General features: G+C 36.8%; 2 protein-coding genes across 2 annotated transcripts; both read left to right on the forward strand.

The window, feature by feature from the left end:
• Nucleotides 1-628: 628 nt before the first annotated feature.
• On the forward strand, nt 629-9,625 carry PEX10 (peroxin 10). The gene is made up of 11 exons (XM_010263637.3): nt 629-1,093; nt 1,855-1,886; nt 4,009-4,098; nt 4,607-4,701; nt 4,800-5,010; nt 5,227-5,296; nt 5,411-5,489; nt 6,479-6,612; nt 8,858-8,952; nt 9,241-9,329; nt 9,432-9,625. The coding sequence occupies exons 1-11, from the start codon at nt 901-903 to the stop codon at nt 9,532-9,534; spliced, it is 1,191 nt and encodes a 396-aa protein (XP_010261939.1). The 5' UTR covers nt 629-900; the 3' UTR covers nt 9,535-9,625.
• Nucleotides 9,626-11,755: 2,130 nt separating this feature from the next.
• Nucleotides 11,756-19,364, forward strand: LOC104600596 (small ribosomal subunit protein uS3x-like). The gene is made up of 6 exons (XM_010263638.3): nt 11,756-11,916; nt 12,020-12,167; nt 12,279-12,450; nt 13,978-14,032; nt 14,119-14,250; nt 18,875-19,364. The coding sequence occupies exons 1-6, from the start codon at nt 11,887-11,889 to the stop codon at nt 19,040-19,042; spliced, it is 705 nt and encodes a 234-aa protein (XP_010261940.1). The 5' UTR covers nt 11,756-11,886; the 3' UTR covers nt 19,043-19,364.
• The last annotated feature ends 2,904 nt before the right edge of the window (nt 19,365-22,268 follow it).

Raw genomic sequence — 22,268 nt, forward strand, 5'->3', positions numbered from 1 at the left:
TCCATTAAACATAAAATATTATATATTGTAATATTTTATATATAGAAAACATAGACTTGGATTTAAGCCCAGCCCCACCCATGATCACCCCTAGGGGTCAATGACAATTACCCTCTAAACTTTCATTTGTGACAAAGACCCTTGAACTTTCACTTGGTTGCTCCAATAGATCTTTGCATATTTTTATTGGATTTAATTTTTAGATGAAATGATAGAGGCTTGTTTTTGAAAGATATGAATTAAGGTTTCATTTGGTTTTTCTTGATTTACAGAATAAAGGAATGGATAACTTTTATATTTTAAGATGAAAAGAGATATCCATGTCAATGACATGAAACAATAATTTAAAGAAACTTGTTTTTTAATGTAAATTAAATGATTTTTATTATTTTAATTGGTTTCATTTGAAGAAACTATAAGTACTTTTGGATCAATTAGAAAATAGAGGGCTTAAGATTGTGCTTGAAGGAAAAAGTAGGGAAAAGTGGGAAAACCTTTACAAACCTTGTATATATTTCCCTATCTTTCCCTACCTTTTCTTTCAAACCAAATATAGCCTAGAGAAACGAGCAAGAAAAACAAAATAAGAAAAGTTCATATTGATAATTTTCCCATTCCATCATACCTTTATTTTTATTTAATGGTTGGATTCATGGGGGCTACCATAAGTGATTTAGTGTAAGTTCAGGGGTCTTTACATTTTCTTTACCGGATTTTCTACCCACTTTCACCTATAGGCTGTGTTTGATTTGAAGGAAAAAGTAGGAAAAGAAAGGAAAATGTAGGAAACCTTTACCATTCTGCTTCACTTCGTCAACAATTTCTTCTAATTTGCATGTCGGAGAGATTCGGGGGTGTTGTAGACTTGTAGTTGCACTGACGAAACAGGCACCAGGCGAAATGAGAGGGCAAGATTTGTCTGGTTCGGTTAACCCCAACCATGGCGAGGTGGACTCCGCGTCGTCGCAGCCGCCACCGGCGAGGCGTTTCCCTCTCGCGGCGCAACCGGAGATCATGAGAGCCGCCGAGAAGGATGAGCAGTACGCCTCTTACGCTTACGATGCCTGTCGCGATGCTTTTCGCCATTTGTTTGGTTAGTTTTCTATGGCTCTAATTCTCTATTTTTATCGGTTTCTCTATTCAGCACCTTGTTTCTTTTTCCCCCGTTAAATTGATAATCTAATTTCCCTTTCAGACATCTCCAATTTCGAGCTCTTTATTTTCTTTAGGCAAATTGATTATAACTAGAGTGAATTGGGGCGGGGGGTCGATCTCGAACCATAATCGGCATTTTTAAAAGCTTCTGATTTTTATTATAGCGATTCCCGCCTTAGCAGACTAGCTTGTATCAGCTTAAGACTCCTTCAACGTATACCATAATGATAAGTATTTCAAGTGGCGTATAGGTATAATTCCACCTACACGCCAATTAGTGGTTTGGTGAAGGACAAAGGCGGGTTCTGAACCAGGATCTATGATAACAATACGTAGAGGCATTAGTTAAATAGCAAATACATTGGGTGTAAGAAATTTGATTTGTAAATAGCAAGTAAAATACAATACCATATTTGTAAATAACTTTTCATCAGATTCAAATTTCTTATGACCAGCACTCTTAGCAGAATGTAAAATTTAAACAGGCAAGTTCACTAATAAGAAGTTGAAGAAAAAAACAAAAACTCAAGAATTTGTCACTTGACGAGGGTATCTTGTATTTACAAGTTTGCATACTTTTGTTTCAATATTCTCTGGAAGCATTTTGAAATGTTGCCTGCATTAGATTTTCTCTTTGACCGTCTCTTGAATGAGAAAACTTTTACCATTCAATTCTAAGAGACTTGGTTCTTATTACAGGTACAAGGGTTGCTGTAGCTTACCAGAGTGAGGTTAGCCTTCTGAACTGCTTTTAACGCTTAACAGTTAGGTTTTGTTTTGTATTAATGTTGCATTATATGAATATCATCTGAAGTTCTCAACCTGTTTTCACCTTCATCAAATGCTTTATATTAAGAAGTGATCTTTTCAAAAAAGAAGCATTACCAAGAAAAGAAAATAACTGAAAAGAAAAGCTTCCGATCTTTGATTTTGTCAATTCTGTTTATCTTTATTGCAATAACTGTTGCAGAACTGTAGGATTTAAGGAATGACTTTTTAAAATATAAAAAATTCCTCCAAACTTGGGGCATATTGAAGTATCTACAAGTCCAGAGATGTTCTTCTAGAAAATTCATTTTTACTGGCTATTGGGATCTTATCAGCCATCAACTCCTAACTGTACAAGTGATTTGATCTGCATGGTTGCTTCTCACATGAACCTTCTCATGTCTATGTCAGTATATCTTGGTGATTTGGATGCAAAAAATCATGATAAAGGTACATAATTTAAGAATGACTCTAAAAGGATGTTTTCCCGCTATCATTCTTTGTCTTTAGTTAGACTAAACTAGATAGGAGAAAAACTTAAGTGCTCAGCAGTGCTTCTATTAACTTAATTTCTTCATTTCTTCAACACTTATCAGGCATTAATGTATTAATGTGGTTGAACAAGTTTTACAGGCTGCAATGCTGCATAATTTCCTTTTAATGGAACCTGAGTTAGCAATCCAGATTCCAGAATAATTATTTTATCAGAGTGAGTTCATGGAATGACCAAATATTTGCTTTGCTCTTGTGTGCATGTTGGGGGTCCACATGGATCAAATCATTCAAGATGGGAAACGTGCATGCATTAGCATAATTAATTTATTGCTATTTTTTTCATGAATTTTCACTACTAAATGCAGTATAGAGCATTTAGACCTCAGATAACTTGGGATATCCACCTTTTCTTGGCATTGTTTATTTGTCAAGAGTGTAATAATGATATCTAAAAAGTTACATTATTGCCTTTGGCTTCAACCTGCAGATTCAAAAGTTACATTACATGATGAATTTGAGGTGTCTCCTGGTGCTTTCTGATGGTTGAAATTCATCTGGAAAGAAAAAACAAAAGAAAAAGAAAAACTTAGGACATTATTTACATAGTTATTGAATGCTTCAAATTGGGGACCTAATCCAATTATAGAAGATAAGACTTAAGATACAATTATATGATTCTATGAGGTAGATCTAGATCTTAGTTATCAAACCAGGTTATTGCTCAAATTGTTCTATATCCACCCTTTTATCTGACAAAGAGCTAGTCTGATAAAATGTATACATTTCATGGAACAAGTTTATCTGCATAATTAAGGTATATATACTAAGTTTACCAGCATAGCTATTCTCAGAAAATAATTTTATTTTAATAAAACTTAAAGATGTAATCTTGTGCACAAAGTAAAGATATTTCCAGTAACATTGTTGTTGACCAGGGATTTGTACTGGATCCTATCATTTATAGAGCCATACCTAGATCTAATGTCCATACATCTGATCTTTATCTTACCTTTGACAACTCAAGTTTCCAGATTCCATATAATGGATACTCCTGATGCTTTATTAATTTAACTAATCATAGTTTTATGGATGTGGATTCATCTGAGTGTTTCCATGTCTGTGGAGTCTGTTTTCCATTCTTTCTTTGTTTTTTATTTATTCTTTAAATCCTAGTTAAGCCTTCTCTTTTGCATAGCATCAGTATATACTGATCTAGTTCCAGTTTTTTCCCCCTTTTTCTTTCTTTTTCACCCTGGTTGTTTTTGTATTGCAGACAAAACTGTTTGGCCAAATATTCCTAATTCTTTATTAATTTAACTAATTATAATATTACTTGTTGAGAGCTTAAGTTTCAAGTTTTCATATAATGGATACATCTAATGCTTTATTGATTTAATAAATCATAGTTTTATTGTTGTGGATTCATAAGTGTTTCCATGTATGAATCTATTTTCCCATTCTTTCCTTCTATCTTATTTTTCTTCTTTAAAGTCTTAGTTAAGCCTTCTCTTTTGTATTGCATTAGCATTACTGATCCAGTTCTCAGTTTTTTTTTTTTTCTTTTTTCCCATGGTTGTTTTTGTCTTGCAGACAAAACTATTGGGTCAGATGCTTTATTATATTTTGACAACAGGTGCAGGACAACAAACATTAGGAGAAGAATATTGTGACATCACTCAGGTCTGTAGCATTGTTTTTCTCCATTATTGCTCATTTCTAGGGAGTTAGGAAACAGAAAGTTCACTACTCCAGGTTTAATAGTATGTAAATAAAATGTAGTTCAAATCAATAAATTGACATTTTCATTCATGTAAAGCAATATCCTAATGAATAAGTTAGGAACACAAGTGTCGTTGAGAAGCACCAATAGAAAGATTTTGAGAAAAGCAATTATCAGAAAAAAATGATGTTGATAAAAGATTTATTTGTGTGATCTCTCAAGAATTTAAGATTCGTGATCATTTTCCATCAGGCTTATGCAAGGAACTTCCAAGTTGATGTTGAGATATTATGTGTTGTTAACATTTGTATTACCTGGCTTGATGCCCTTGTCTGTGCATGAAAATTTATGTTGATTATTACCTTATTCTAGGCAATATTCTCTCTTCAAGTAGTATACAGTTTATCTTTTTTTCCCTTTAATCAAAATTTACCTCTCATCTTCTAATCTTCATGGTTGATTTCACAGGTTGCAGGTCCACATTCTCTTTCCCCAACACCAGCAAGGCGTGCTCTTTTCATCATATACCAGACAGCAGTTCCTTACCTTGCAGAAAAAATTAGGTAATTTAGGATTTCCTGTTTTTGAGATGTTCAACATAAGTTGTTATCATCCCACCAAGAGGCAAAAATGGAAACTCTTAACTGTATGTCTTTAACAGCTCTAGAATGGCTGCCCGAGGGATCATCCTCGCTGATTCACAATCTGATGAGTTGTATGGTGAAATTTCTGCTAGAAGAAATCAAACCCAATCTTCTGTTACTACTGAAGGTTCATCAAACTCCACAACAGTGTCATCTATGTCATCTTTTTCAAGGTTGAAGCAGAAAATCTATGGGTTATGGTTGTATGCAGTTCAGAGATGGCACACAGTATGCTATGATCTCTCATAACTTATTTGTCTATCTTTGCTATTATTTCCAGCCAGCATGCTTCTGTACCTCATTATATCTGGAGAAAGAATACTGAAGATATTGTTTGGTTAGAATTCACTGTTATAATATCTCCATAATAATTGCATCACCTCCCTGTTGACTATTTGCTGATTTGCACCTGCTAAATTTCCACATCCTGCTTTTGTTATTCAGGTGCTTCCATTTGCTCGTGAGTTTTTGCAATTGGTCCTCCGTACCAACCTCATGTTTTTCTACTTTGAAGGTGATATATAATATGTTATAAATACTTAGTAAAAATTTTAATGACAGTTATTGGTAGAAATATGGTCTGAGAATCTAAATCTCAGTTATATACTGTGTCATCTTTCTTTTGCAGGTCTATATTATCATATATCAAAACGAGCTGCAGGTATTCGTTATGTATTTATTGGCAAGCCATCAAATCAAAGGCCTCGGTAAGGAGCTAAAAATTTAGAATCATCAAAAAGTAACACTGACATAATGGTAAGCGTGAGAGCAGAGGTGGAGAGTGGCCACTTTTGTGAAAAAAAAAAGTGCCAAAGGTTAGGCTCCAGTCCACCCCTCCCAAGACCCCAGATAACTAGGACCAACATTGGATAATGACCTTTTCAAATAGTACCATCAATATAAGAAGATTTGTGAAGGTAAAAGATCCACATAATTGTTAACTTGTTGACGATCTGATTCCTGGAACATCTTCTGAGGGACACTGAATGAATCTTACACATATACCTGGATGACATTAAATGCTGGTATACTCTAAACATGAAAACTTGTTTATCTCAAGATCATACTAGGGTGTAGATATGGCCCTAGACAGAGTGTAGATGGCCTAGCAAGGTAACTAACCAAAATTAGTTTTGAGTGACACCTGCATTAATGTATGTTATTTCTCAATATGGTCTGTCATGTTCAATTCAAAAGATAGAATGCAGTGTTTGCTGCTAATTTGTACATTGACTCTCCTTCCTGGAAATATGTGAAGCCAAACTATCAAGCTCATCTATCTTTCACTTGACCAAGTGAGTTTGAGAATTTTGAGCAATATCTGTACTCAGAAAATATCTTTGGTTTGCTCATTATCTGAACTAACCAAATTATCTCGTAAATTTATCAGTTGAAATTTTTAGCCTAGAAGCTGGTGAAATATTGTGTATTACATGGTGTCCCACATTGTAGTCAGTTCTCATGTCAAAAAGGATTGGTTGCAGTTATTTCAAGTTTTGCATCTTTGCCTAAGCTCTAGATCAGAGAAAATATTCAAAGTTAAGATTTATCTTAATGCACTCTCTTGCTCCTAAATAGTACTTGGATGTTCTGGTATTTCTTCCATGTGTTTATTAGAATCTAAACTTTTTTTAAGAATTTGTTCTTCAATCGATGTAAGACATTTTGAAACTTCCTATTTATTGGTTCCCAACAGATACCAGATACTGGGGGTGTTTCTTTTAATCCAGCTATGTATCATTGCTGCTGAGGGGCTGCGTCGTAGCAATTTATCTTCTATTGCAGGTTCAATCCATCAGACATCACTCGGGCCTCACCATACTTCAGCAGGTTATCTACATTAAATTCAACTTATTCATTCATCTCCATACATTGCATTTGGTACACATACTTGCACTTCTTAGTGGGCTTAGATAGTTTCTTAGCAAAATCAAATATCAGACCCTAATTTTACTGCATAAAGTGACAAGACATTTGTGTTATATTTTGTTCATTTATTAGTTATTTTATGGACTTCCCTGGTGTCATCATTGTATGGTTTAAAGTATCAGTACACCCTGATACCTCAGCAGGGGTGTGTATCAATACTTTTTACCCCATGCTTTTTTTTAGTTTTTTTTTTTCAAAGTTTCAGTTTTATATATATATATATACAAAAACACCTTTAAATAGGTGTATCGTAAACCCAAAGATATGATATGATATGCCCGATACAGGACGTATTGTATCATATCGATACTTTGAACCTTGTCATTACATTTTATTTAACTGGTACAGTTTTATCTTTATCTTATCCATTCATCTCAGTGAGGTGAAAATAGATTGGTCATAACAACATGGTACTAGGAAAAAGAGGAAGGGTATATTGGAGTACAGTGACACATGCAGCCCTTTGGGGTATCTGGGAAGAAAGGAACACCAGAACCTTTGAAAACAAATTCAGAAATGTGGAAGACCTAATCTCTTGCATAACTTTCCTCTGTAACCTTTGGGTGGTTAATTCTGAAGCTTTCAAAGGTCTGTCTCTAAATGACCTCCAAAGTAACCTTCCAGCCATCCTGCATTCCTCATAACCTTTGGGTGGGATGATCCTAAACTTTGATGATAGTGCCCAAGGATCTACCGGCCAAGCAGGTATTGGTGGTGTCTTCTGTGGGGAGAGGGGGATCAGCTGGGCTTATAGTGGTCCAATTGGGAGAGCTGATGCTACAAAAGCAGAGGTCTTGTCATCACTAACAGGAATTCGGCTTGCTAAACAGCTGGGTTTTTGCTCTTTAACTATAAAAGGGGACTCTGCAAATACGATAGCTTGGCTAATGGAGAAGGAAGGAGGGCCTTGGAGACTTGCTCATCTGCTAGCTGAAACTCGAGATATCTTAGAGTCATTGAATGTAAATCTGGTCTGGATTCCCAGGAGAAAAACACTGTTGCAGACAGCCTTGCAAAATCAGGGGTTTTTAGGGAAAGTTTGTATAGTGACTTCTGCTTACCTCTATAGTTCTGCCTCAGCTGCTTTAGCTTGTAGTACATTCTCTCATGTACTTGTTCCTGTTTTAATTCAATAAAAGTTACCTCTGCTAAAAAAAAAAAAAACATGGTGTTAGGCCTCAATAACATTTTCATTAATAAATATTCCATCATATCTCCTACATTGAGGGTTGTAGTCCAAAACTTAGCAACCAGAATCACACCCTAAGAAGCAATTCCAGCTCTAATCTGTGATTAAGGTCTGTGATGGAATCATCCATGGAATAGGACATCGACAATGATGAAACACCATTTTAAGAATGACAGAATACTCTTTATAGTAATCAAACCATGAATTACAATCTAACATGCATTGTGCTGCCTTGAGGGCTTCCATGGATAGAAGGTTGGCAAACCTTTTGCTTCTTTTCACAATGTGGGACTAGTTCCCAGTTCTTCACCCTCTCCAAACGTCACTTCTAGTCTCTTTTCCTTGCATAAACATCCAAATCTCCTACATGATTTCCTTCTCCATTTTAGTCTCTTATGCATACACATCTCAGAACTATTTGGTAAAATACATGAAAGAAATTATTTAATAAAATAAGATTATTTTGAATTAACCAAACGATACAAAAATAGTACTTTGATGATTGAACACTGTTATAGTAACCAATTGAAACAAACATTTTTATAGTACTATTGGTTTTGATCTCTCTTTCTATCATATACAACACTCCAAATGTGTAATAGCTTTTTAATTATTTTATGTTTGGTGCTCTACAATTTCACTTGCATACTAGTTCCAAGTTTCCAACATAGACTAAACACTCTAATTACATATCATAGAAATTCATTACAGCAAGAGTCTCAAGTTTGCAAATATTTTAGAAGAGTAAAATCCAATTATTGTGGGGCAGCCTCAAAGATCTGAACAATTAGAGACAAGGGGGTATAGTGGAGGAGATTTATTAACTAATCCTCAATGTTTAAATACAAATCTAAGAATGAAAACTTGAGAAAATGCTTTTTTTTTCATTCACAAACATTTTGCATGTGAAATGTAATTTATCTCATGCGTCATTTCCTCTTGCTTTCATGTGACCAGGTTTGCCTGTTCTGAATGAAGAAGGAAATCTTGTGACTAGCAATTTGAACCTTGATAAGGGGAGTTGGGCATCTGATTCCACAACTATTTCAGAGGTATGTGTATAATTTTTCTCTTATTAACAGTCTACCGATATGTCATGTCTACTTAGTGTTCCAACTCTTAAGATTATGAACGCCTTTATGGATTCTCTGATGTATTGAGTTTCTAGTCTATGCTTGTACTCGTATATCATTTGGAAAAGCCTTCTCACGTAAGAGTTGTTTATCCTTTCATCCATCTCATGGATCTAAATATTGTGGAAGCATTGATCTCTATAACATGTGGATTTTCAAAATAATATAATATTATCTGATTTTGCAACTATATTCTATTTGTTCCAGTCTCAAACAAGTGGGGTAAGTAAATGCACACTCTGCCTAAGTAGTCGCCAACACCCAACAGCCACACCTTGCGGCCATGTCTTCTGCTGGTATCGCCTCTCTTCCGGATTAAACAGCTTCAAAATGGTATTGATAAGTCGTATTTTAATTGACAATCATGTTTTTTAACCCTCATCTTGCTATAATTGCAGGAACTGCATCATGGAATGGTGCAATGAAAAGCCTGAATGCCCCCTCTGTCGTACTCCAGTAACTCATTCAAGTTTAGTTTGTATATATCATTCCGACTTCTGATTTTGTTATTGAGGATGTCTGTTTACCAGAATGTATAAGTGAAACTGTTTTAAGTTAAATCAATAAGAGCCAATCATTTTATTTCCTGAAATCTTGGATGACAAACTTGGCTAAGATTTTTGAAGCAGCATCATTTTATCCTCTAAAACAGAGGGCCTGGACGTTTGATCGATATCTCGAAAAAAAGGATAAATTAAAATAAATAAATAAATAAATAAAAGAGGGAGGTTACAACAAGATTTAAAATTTTGATACGATACGTCTTGTATCGGGCGTATCGTTGGCTTAAAGATATGATCTAGTTCAGGGGTAGATCTCATCCAAAGCCTGTTTGTTTGTTTTACGGGGCAACAGGACATAGACGGCGGTCAACAACAAGGGAAGCCAGCCATATAATCGGGCTTCAGAGAACCAACACCAAAAACTGAATTGTTCTGGCTAAAAGCGATCAGTATCGAAGTGTTTGACCTTCATGTCACATTTTTAGATTCTTGTTGCAACACTTCTTTGCTCGGATTCAACGTGTCATCACTTTGGTGGATGATCCATGGAGTCTCAACTCTGACTACTACTACTTTATAAGCACAAAGAATTGTAACGTGTCATCACATTGGTGGATGATCCATGGAGTCTCAACCCTGACTACTACTACTTTATAAGCACAAGGAATTGTTCGTTTGTCCAGGTGAGTACATTACAATTTACAAAGCCCTGTTCAAAACTGCAATTAGTTACATGTAGTGCAATGGTGTACCTTAGTTAATTGAATGGACCTACGTGGAGCGTATGATCATCTGTATGTGAATAGCGTCAGATGGGTTGTTTTTGGGAGGAACCTCTTGATCATCAGACTAGGTATGTGAATAGCGTCAGATGGCTTGTGGGACCTTTTCTTTCCAGTCGTCTGGTCCTTCTGTTTGTGTTCCTTGGCCGGATGCCAGATGTAGTAGATCGTTCATTGTCATTGGAAGAGGAGTCAATATGTTCATTAATTTAGCAATGCATGGCAATGATACAATTAATACGTATTTGTTTCTTGTGACATCATCTATCTCATCTACTTCTTTTAGGTTCAGGGGCCGTTATAACAATTGAAGTGGTTGAACTGAAAAAGTGAAAATTTGCTTATTTGTCTTTCAGTAAATAAGTTCAACGGCTCAAGATGGAAGTTGGATAGATTATCATATGCTTCAATATTTTATTAGTTAGGGTAAATTTTATATACTCAAGGGCGGGGGGCGATATTTCACTAAACCTAAATTTTGTTTTGCGCCAAGTTTCCACCGAACAATCACAAATTAAACAAACAAACACCTTGTTTATGATTCTGTTTATGGAGGAAAAAGGGGCTCATTAATTAATCAAACCTAATCTGCACGTTAAACCTAAGATGATTACTCACCTAAGAATGTCATTCGTCTTTGTGTATGCTTCTGCTTATTGATACTTATGCTGTTCACTTTCTTTATTTCAGGTATCTATGATTAATGTTTCTTTTTTTGCATTTGTTTTGCAATTTTCCTGCATTTCACGATTCTTTTTTCTTGGTAACCTATCCATTACTGTTGGGCTTGGACCTAACCTGGGAGGGTCTTTCTAATAATTTATTTCAAATAGATCCGAGTGACTTCTATAAGTATTCCAATTAGCCGCACTTAAATGATCAACGGAAATAAACATGCCTAACAATGGGAGGAAGGAATTGGCAACGGGGTAAAAGATAATCTGTAAAATTATCCTTTTATGACTAAAATGATCATCGTCTTATTTATTCAAAAAATAAAAGAATATAAATAAATGCATTTACCCAAATAAATAATTCTCCGAAAAACCATGAACCTTAAGTGAAGACTCCACTGGTGGACCGGCCACCGGTATACCCTAAGAGATCTGATGAGGACCTGGACTGCACTTGGACTCATTTCACGGATAGGCTATATGGATCCGTACTTGGCCAGGTCGGGTCCAGATCCGTTCGTTTCATGTCAAGGACCGTCGAGTAAAACAGTTGAACACTAATTGGTGATTCCAGCTTATACACATCACAGATCACGCAAGGCATGGGCAAAATGGTAACCTGTTTATGGGCCAGGCTTCGGATTCAATTTTACACTGTAACGGGCTCGGGCTTCGAGGCAGGCCCATTAGAATTCAAAACTAAGCACGAGCCCGGCCCATGGAAGAATTAGGATAGGTCAGTAAAAAAAAGGAGGCTGAGCAGCGAACAAGCTTCGTTCCATATAAATTCTCAAAGAAAATTAGGGTTTTGAAGAGCAACCCCGCGAAGGATAGCTTGGATCACATTTTGTTCAGCTAGTCGCGTCGCGCGTTTCCTACTAAATTCCGTGCACAATGGCGACTCAAATGAGCAAAAAGAGAAAGGTTGGTTCTGTGATGTTTCTCATGCATTATTTGTGCTCTCTTGACTCAGTTATTTTCGTTTTTTTTTTTTTTAATTCGACTACTTTCTTGTTTGTTGCTGTAGTTCGTCGCTGATGGAGTTTTCTTCGCGGAACTTAATGAGGTTCTCACCAGAGAGCTTGCCGAAGATGGTTACTCTGGTGTCGAGGTCAGGGTTACACCGATGCGTACGGAGATAATCATTAGGGCCACTAGGACCCAGAATGTTCTTGGTAACTGGGTTATATTGTCATGGTGTTCTGTTATTCTTTATCGTTTAGTTTGGGCTTTGATAATTACAGTTCTTTGGTTGGGTATGAAGGGTTTCAGTGAACACTTTTCAGGTGAGAAGGGCAGAAGGATCAGGGAACTGACATCTGTTGTGCAGAAGCGTTTTAAGTTCCCTGAGAACAGTGTAGAACTTTACGCCGAGAAAGTTAACAACAGGGGACTCTGTGCTATTGCCCAGGCTGAGTCTCTGCGGTACAAGCTTCTGGGTGGCCTCGCCGTTCGGAGGTGCATATTCTCCTCTTTTTTTCTTTCTGTTTCTCGCACACAAATTGGATGCAGTTTTGCTTATTTATAGTTGTCCAACTTGTCCTTGATGCATATTGTCGTGTTTTTTTTTTTAATTATTTATTCTGGTATCTGCTAGTTGATACTTGAACAATGGATTCGCCACTTTCAAAATATTTGTTTGTGTTGATGTGTTATACATCTACACTTAAAGAGTTCTACCCACTCTGTTATTTTCCTCCCTCACAATATTCATCTCTACAGCGAGTTCGTTCCTCTTACCCATTTGGTGTCTGAGGATGACTACATTGGCATTCCGATCTATCTCCCGAGGCCAAGGACTAATTCTCATTGTTGTCTTGATTTGAGCGTGGATGGGAGATTTCTTGATTGCCAATTACATTGATACTGGCGGTTCCTTGCCATTCTTTCATTCTTTTTTCTTATCTGTAATGACATGTTGCAAGATGCGAACTGATAATGTGTTGAAGATGTAACGTAACATGGTTAATGTTTTATCTATGGGTTTACCCCCCAAAAAAACTGTTTAAACGCTTATAAGTCATTAAGTTGTCTGGGCTAGGCATGAATTGGAATGCTTGTTATTGTGGTTTAAACTATAATTTCCAATATTTACAAGAAAAAACTTGAAGGATAAAAGACAGGCGTTAAAGTTCAGATTTGAATTAATCTCTGTGTTACTGTTTCTTTCACATGGTATCTTTCCTCTGAGAATTATTCATTATCAATCATGTCATCGAAAAAGCAAATTGGTTCTCTGTACCATAGTTTTCAAGGCGCCAAGGCGAGGCCAGGTGACTGGGGGGGTGCCTTTTCACCTAGTCGCCTAGGCATCGCCTAGGTGATGGATTTTTTTATGTTAAAAACATAGATCATAGGGTAGCTCCCTAGGTACCATAACCGTATTTCTTTAATAATTATTCATGGTTTTCATAAGAAAAGTATAAATTTCATATTAAAGTATAGAGAATCAACATATTCATGAGAAGAAAAGGAAGAAGGAAAATAAAATTCAAAAAATATAGGGGCTGAACCCTTAGAAGAAAATAAAAAGTATTGGTAGGTAGTATTAGAAGAAGGTAGAAGAAGAATATATGGAAGAGGAAAATGTGCTGATTAGATAAAATTTGAGGGTTCAATACAGCATTTAGCAATATTTCTGTTGATTAAACCCTAACTTCTTGGCAATTAGGCGAGCAGTAGAAAACTGCTATCATTCCAACTTACTAAAAAATTGATTTTACATGTTATACCTTTTGCATAAACTTGTAATACTTGTGAAATCTAGAGTACATTCACAATTTACACACATGATTGCTTTTTCTTTCTCTTTTAGAGGCCGTTACTTAGTGTAATGCTAAAATCTCATGCTGGCAAGCATGAGAACGTGTCTATATAGGAAAAAGTGTATGAATGTAAAGAATTATAATTTTTATTTATGGAGGACAGAAATTGTGGTTTCTTTTTTCTCATTAACTGATTTTATCTTCCGGTTGATATCTCTAGGGCATGTTATGGTGTGCTGAGGTTTATCATGGAAAGTGGAGCAAAGGGATGTGAGGTATGCTCAATTCATGTTTCATACACTTGCATCTTTTTTTTTTTCTTAATTGGGGTTTTCAGTCTTGATGTTTCTACTTGATTCAGGTGATTGTGAGTGGAAAGCTCAGGGCTCAACGTGCCAAGTCAATGAAGTTTAAGGATGGGTACATGATTTCTTCTGGTCAGCCTGTCAACGAGTACATTGACTCAGCTGTTAGGCATGTTCTTCTTAGACAGGTCAGCTTTTCCAACTTTGTCTTGTATGTCTTGGTTTCTTGAATTTTGGGCTTTGTAATACTGTCAAGGTGTGGCATTTCTTTCAATTGAGCAATCACTGTAGAAAGAGTTTAACAGCTTCTTGTTTTTTTTCCTAATCTGTTACCCTTTCCAACAAGAGGAAAAGTGAAACTTAAGAAAGTGAGCAAAGTTGTATGGTTTGGATGGCTATAAGTTACAGTCGAAGTGGTTAGGTAATACTTAGTTTAGGTCTTCCCAAGTCAAGTTCTGACCAATTAGTTGTCCGCTGATATGTGATGTGATCATTTGTAGCCTCCTTGAGATAAACCCTTTCTAGGACAGCACATATCCAATTCAAAGAAAGAAATTCTAATATAATTCAAATGTCATTTTTTTATTTTCTTCTTTATGTGATAATGCTTTCATGCTAAGATGCTTTTATTTTTTGTTATATTGTAGAGGTTTTTTGGTCATTTTATATATTTTCTATGGGGACTAATCTATTATTTTGATTTCTCTAGTCATAGTATAGTTGTGTTTTTAAATTTTAGTCATTTGTGAAGTAATTAAGGGCTTGTTTAGTTCTAGGACTGGCCACCCTGTACTAGGATATGATGAAAGAATGACATTTAGTTGAAGCCTTACAGGTTATATTGATGTTGTGCGGTGGAAACTATCTCTTGTACTCCACATAGTTCATTGGGGAATATGCCGATTCTGGTAAAATTTTGTTTGCTACCAATGGAAATGGAAATATCTCTTGGAAATATTTGGGAATTTAGGGACATTTAAACCATGTGAAGGCGGTGGTAATTACTGGTACAGTCCGAGCATTGAAAATTGGGAAGAGAGCAAGGGACTGAGATTCCCTCAGATCTGGTGATGTGGGGCTTTGTAAACACTGAAAACTGTTGGAGGAAGCTCTAGCTCCCTCAATAATGGCAGAACCTGAACCTGACAAGGGAATATCCTCGAGTAGGTCTCCGAGGTTGATACTCCCCTAGTTTGGATTCTCATGACTAATGTTCTGATGCCTTATCCATTAGGAAGTGCTCAGGTATTTATAACCTCTCCTGGAAGTTTTTGGATCTAGCTTTTTATGTTAGTTGTCTTTTCTTTGGGTATCACAAGGCTCACAACAAAGAAGTTTGTTATAAAAGAATGTCTGACATAACCAATCAACGGTGCCATGCATTTTTATTTATTATAGACAGGGTCTCGTGAGGATTGGTACACAGCTGCATGCCTTTCCCAACCACATGTGCATTCCCTGTATGCCCTTACTCATTTTCTTATTTCAGACGTGTTACTTTCGCAATGTTATGAAAGCTAAACAGTATATGTTGATTAGTAACATAAGATGTAATGTCAAATCTTTCCCTACTTGTGTTATAAAATTGGACAGAAGAGTGTCCTTTACAGAAGAGAAATGAACAGAGTACCCAATGACCCAAATGCCTACTTGTGTTATAAAATTGGACAGAAGAGTGTCCTTTACAGAAGAGAAATGAACAGAGTACCCAATGACCCAAATGCCTACTTGTGTTATAAAATTGGACAGAAGAGTGTCCTTTACAGAAGAGAAATGGACAGAGTACCCAATGACCCAAATGCCTACGTAATACATAACTCTTAAACATTCTCGGATGGTTTTTGTGTTTGGGATTCTCTTCTATCATGGTTAGACCATAATGGTTGTAATTTTTTGTCTATCTAGTGTTTTATTATGTGTTTTCAATTATCAAAAAGAATCACCATTGATGGCATTACCACATTACCGTCATGATCATACATTGGCTGAAAACTTTGGACCTATTTAACTCTAATTTATTCCAACTACCAAAGCAGAGGGGTAGGGTGATGTGGAGAACAACGAGAAGCTGTCCTGTGGTCAGCTTGGGAAGAAAAAAATAATAGGATCTTCCAGGGTCAAGGAAAAAACCAGAGAAGAATTTATTTAGGGCATTACCATCAAGGTCATACATTGGCTTAAACCTTTGGATCTTTTCAAGGACTTCTCTTTTGATGGCTTAATTAGAGGCTGGAGTGTTATAACTGTTTCCTCTTCCTCATCTCCTAGAAAGCCGGTCCCCACCTCTACATTATAGGGTGAAATTGAACTTTGATGGAAACAATGTAGGTAACCCGGGTCCTTGGGGAGTTGGGGGTGTCTTCAGAGATGGGGAAGGAAGAGTACTGGCCCTTTACTCGGGCCCAATTGGGGTAGGAGGTTCTTTAAGGGTAGAAGTGATAACCCTACTCTAAGCTCTTGGATCATTAAAACAATGGGGACTGCAACGGCTAGAAGTGGAAGGAGACTCAAAGCTGTGGTTATAGGTTGGCTGCTAATGAGAAGCTTGGGAACTTGGCCCTTCAGACAACATCTAAGAGAAATTATGTGTTTAAAGGGAGCTTGGGCTGCGGTTTATATGGACTAGAAGATCAGCAAATGGAATGGCTGACACTTCAGCGAAGCAACGAGTCAATAAGGAGGCTTTGTTTGAGGATTGATTGTAAGACTTCTATTGATGAGTGTTCACCTAGGGGTGGCAAATGGGTGGATTGGGTTGGGTTGGGTAAGGGTTGAATACCAACCCACCCATATTAACCCACTTGATCCATCCATATTGACCCTTAACCACCCTCACCCATACTAACCCACCTACCCTTAACCACCCTCATCCATATTGACCCACTTGTTAAAGGGTCTCTGAAGACTGTCACGTGACAAAAACGAGTCAAGTCAACCCATATACCCGAAAATGCACAGGTTGTAGATAAATGCAGAAAATAGTAGAAAATTGCAAAAATGCAAAAAAATACTAAAAATTGCAGAAAATGCATGGAAAACACCAGAAAAATGCGAAAAAAAAATATGCATTAAAGCACCAAAAAAATTGTAGAAAATGCAGAAAAATATCAAATTTTCAGAAAATGTAAAAAAATACCAGAAATTTTCAGAATGCATAACTTTTATAAAAGTGCTTTTGCAAAAGTACTTTTAAAAAGTGCTTTTGCAAAAGTACTTTTAAAAAGTGCTTTTATGCTTACACAAAAGTGTTTTTTGTGAAAGTACTTTCATAAAGTGCTTTTGTGTTAAAGTGCTTTTGTAAAAGTAAGTGCTTTCGTGTAAAAGTACTTTTGTAAAAGTCCTTTTCATAAAATTACTTTATAAAATTGTTTTTGTAGAAGTGCTTTTGTGTAAAATTGCATATGAACATGAAAATAAAATCTATTTTATTTCACTTTTAATCTCAAAATGAAATGTGGCATGGTGGTTTGGAATTGTAATGAGATGTAGACGCTTTAGGAGGTTTGAGTTTGAGTCACTTCAGTTATTGTTTTTTTGAGAGTTGGCGAGTATGGATAGAGATGACTTTGACCCAACCCATCCTGACCGTAATGGGTACCCTCGACCCAACCCACCTTGACCCTTTTCCACTGGCAATAATAGGTTATGTGACCCATATTGACCCGCCAATAGATTGGGTGGGTTCCAAGGTGGGTGGGTTGGAATCAAGATTGCCAGCCCTAGGTTCACCATCCTTTCTGTGTGGTGAACTATTGAACAATTTCCAACTATAAGCATTGGCTGTAATATTATATTTCTTAAGTAATATCTACATTAACTCTAAAGCTTCTTTGCCTGATTCAAAGAAAAATCTAAAGCATCCTTTTATCCTTACCATCCAATTAAATGCATCAAACTCATATAGTTGTATTTAGGGGTGTCCACGGTTCGGTTAACCGAACCATGGGCATATTTTGCAAACCAAACCGGTGGTACCGTTTTTTTCATTTCTTCAAATCGAAACCAAACCGGTACCACCGGTTAATTGGTCCGCTGGTTTCGGTTTTTGACCGGTTCGATTCTTTGGTTTTTTGGTTTTTTATATTTATAATATATAATATATGTATAATATTATATTATAAATAATAAATGATGTATAATATATTATAAATATTTTAAAAATATAATATATATATAATATTTATAAATAGATTATTATAAATATATATACTGGTCGGTTTGGTTAACTGCCAGTCTTTTTGTAGGTTAACCAAAAACTGAACCGCTCCTTTGGTTTTTTCAAAAGTTCCAAACCGAACTGATCGGTTTGGTTAACTGCATTTTGCGGTTCAGTTTTTCGGTTTTTCATGGACACCCCTAGTTGTGTTTCTTGCTTGCCGATTTTTGCCTATCTGATCTACTGTGTAGGACTAATTGGATGATAGGTCATAGGAGAGAGAGAGAGAGAGGCGAAATTAGAGGTCCACTGGAGCCCATCTAGGGGTCCTGCGCCCCCAAATCAAAGAAATGTTGTGCTGTATATCTTTTATTGGTAAATGGAAGTTCCTTTGACTGTTGTTTTCAATTTGATAAAATCTCTTTTCTGACTTGTGGAAACAAAGTGCGTTGATTTTTAGTTTTTCACGTGTAGTAACAAAAATTGATTTGTATCATTCTCACAAACAAACAAACAACACACTCAAGTCATGAGGTATTGTATTTTGTTGTCTTAGTATCTGTTGTATGAAGAAAATTTTGTTGTTCCAGGGATTGGTTAAGTAATTTAATTGCTAAGAAACTGAGCACGGAATCATTCTTTTTTATTCGTCGCAGGGTGTTCTTGGTATCAAGGTCAAGATCATGCTGGATTGGGATCCTAAGGGCAAGCAGGGCCCCACAACTCCCTTACCTGATCTGGTGACCATTCACACCCCCAAGGAGGAAGAAGAGTACATTAGGCCTTCGTTGCTGGCAACTGATATTGAGGTTGCCGCTGTTTAATGTCCAATATCAATGTTACACCAAAGGCAATTCTCTTTTGTAATTTCTCGGCCTGAAGAGGGTTTTCTTTGGTAGGCGCTTGATTTCAGTTCATGGTTTGTAGTGATGGATAAAAAGACTTAAAATAGTTTGATCTTTGAAGTATGCTATGGATGCTCCGTCTCAAACCAAACTTCGGAGTAATTTAGGTGTTGTAATTTCATTTCAATTTTGATTAGTAATTCTGGATGGAGTACAGTTTTGTTCATCGTATAGATGATGAGAACATTTGAGCGATCGTCATCCTCATTCATGCCATATTCCAATTATATAGTTTCTGCCACTTGAATCCTGTTTCAATCCGTTCTATTTAAATCATTCTGCGTTTGTCACCGGAGATCGGTCAGTGCAACGCCCGTGTGAACAGCGTTGGGAATCTCTGTAGATTTATCATTTGTGTTTTATTTCCCAATGCTTTGCAAGAGGCTGTTGGAACGGGTGAGCAAGGGCTTGCACTGACCCAAGCCGAACTCTAATTACCCATAAGTGGCTACTATGGTAGAATTGGTTTACCACAGTACCACACTTAGCAAGGTAGATTGCTTCAAGACGGCATTCTCACTCCACCAAGTGATTGCTGCTTTCCAAATGTTGTCGTCTTGTAGTTGCCTTGAAAAGAAAAAAGAGCGTGTGGTGTGGTTAACTAAAGAAAGAAAATTGCAGCATAACTGTTGTATGCTCGGTGTCGTGGGAATATAGATCATCTCTGTCTGTGGTGTTGCTACTCTAATTATAACTAGGCCCATGGCATTATAAGTTATAAGTTGTGGTATTTGGATCTTGGGAGGCTGGAAGATAATTGCAACCTACCTTTGAGTTTGGTTTACAGATGATCGCCCAGCCCAATAAATCTTTCTTGCCAGTCTTGAGTGATAACAAATTGGCCATACACTCTGTTGTTGCGTCCAGGACGGGGATCCTAATCGTTCAGTGTCTCTGTCTCTGTGTGTGCGGTAGAGCAACAGCGGAGCCGTCAGCTACATGACATGAGTACATACATCATCATCTCTCTTGAAGGGCTAAGGCAACTGAACGGATGCACGCTGGTACTTGACATTCCTCATAATCATTATTTTCTTCGGTAAAAGTAAAACGAATGAATGGAATGGAGAGCCGGAGGCGACAATTTTAGTGAACAGAGGAGGACGAAAGATGAAAGATCCTCCTCCTCGGACTCAAGTCCAGTCAATCCGTATCCTGTTGCCATCATCCTTCATCGGTTTTCTACTTGTGATTTTTCATTTTTGACAACTCTAGAAACCTGGACAGCATTTGCCCATTGCTCACCAATGCGATTGCTTTTCTTTTCTTTTTTTTATCATACTCTTGAGTCGGTTTTACTTTCACGTATCCTTGACTCAAAATGCGAATGTTTTTGCCTACCCGGACCCGGTGGTTATCAAAACAAAATACCCGTTATTTTTTTTTCCCTCTCTCTCTCTCGCGCGCGCGCGCGTGAATCGTGACTGCATCTTTTCTAAGTGATATTTACCGACATTATCACGCCGAAGCGATGTCATTTGTGGATCATCAACATCCATCCCCACGCTCTGAGACACTTGCGAATACGTGGAGCAATTGCTGTACGGCGGCGTGTCGTTCCATAGCCGACACGTCTTGATACATTTGTGAAACAAAGTGAGAGAGACTGTTCTGTTCGTTCGTGTGTGTGGGACTGGGAGGAGTTGGAGTGGGGAGAGGCCTTCCTTCCAACTTCAAGCACCAACCCACATTCCAAAAGCCGTGACCCGATGAACCCTTAAAAAAGACAACACATGTGACATGACCCACAATCCATTGTTTCTTTTTTCCCTAATCCAAACAAATAACTAAAGACCGCCATGAATGCAATGCCAAACAGATCCTTCACTTCAGTAACCAAATATCAGCACTCTCTAATCAACTATCTATATTTCTTTGTTAAGCGTGTTTACTCTTCTATTTCATTGTTGAAAATTTATTGGATGTTGGCTACCTTTTATTTTATGATAGCCTTTGCGTATAATTTGGAACCTTTTCCCCTTTATGGGTTTTATAAACAGATACAACAAAGAGGGCATAAACATCATTATCTGCTCAAAGTTCTGAACTTGGAATTTTTTTTTTTGGGTTTTAAGACTGTTGATGAAAATGAAAGGAAAAAAAAGTTGAGAAAAGAAAAATCTTTGACGTCCACAAAAAAGTTCTCTCTCTCTCTCTCTTTTGATTAATAAAGTTTTTAACTCGGTAGGCATTAAGAAAGGTGGAATATCTATTTAGCAGTTAAACCAGAAAATAATTGTAAGCCGCCCTTAAAATGAACCTTGACCAGAACACCCCATTAATCATTTTTTTTTCTAAAAAAAACCCTTTTCCTCCATTTTCTTATATATATAAAGAAATATTCTTAGTGCGGCCAAATGCACACTTTTTTTCTTACAAAAATTGCCCTCTTTTTGCACTGGAAATGAACAAAATTGCTTTCTTTCTGTTTTATTTTTGAGAAGTCAAAACATTTGTTAATAACATCATTTACAATCAAATCATGCATAAAAGATGGCTCTAAAGATCGGATGTAGGTGCTTTGAATTGAACAAGTGAACTTTGCAATACTATGAGCAACATAGTTTGATGATTTTCTAGTATGAGTGAAATTACACACAGCAAAAGAAGAGACCAAACTTCTACTATCTTCCACTAGTGAAGAGATATATCCCATGGTGCCAACAGAAGTTTAGTACGAGTAAAAAATCTCTCACAACAATGATGTGCGTAAGGCAACTCACAGGCAAACTTAAGAGCATAGAAAAGGGCAAAAACTTCAGCTTTTTCAGCAGAAAACACTGGCAACCTAATAGCTCTATCCAAGACAAATTCTCCTTTGCTATTTCTAATGACGACTCCCTCACCTACCTTCTCTAGAGATGCTGACCCATCCACATTAATTTTTCACATCCTAGTTGGGTGAGGGGACCAGCTATTGGTCTGTCTTCATGCTAAACCGGTGTGATCAGTGGGGGTGTTGCAATGTGGGGGAGTATTTTTCAGAATTTGTGCATTAGCAGTAGCAATTACATTCCATGGCTTAAGGGCCCGTTTGGTTCATATGAATAGGGGTCTGGAATCTGAATCAAAATGGACCATTCCCTCTCCCTGAAATTCTATTTCAACTGATTCCAATTTTTATTTTCATTCCTTTAAACCAAAC

The sequence above is a fragment of the Nelumbo nucifera genome, chromosome 8 (assembly GCF_055504915.1).
Source record: "Nelumbo nucifera cultivar China Antique chromosome 8, China Antique-T2T, whole genome shotgun sequence".
Classification (NCBI taxonomy): Eukaryota; Viridiplantae; Streptophyta; class Magnoliopsida; order Proteales; family Nelumbonaceae; genus Nelumbo; species Nelumbo nucifera.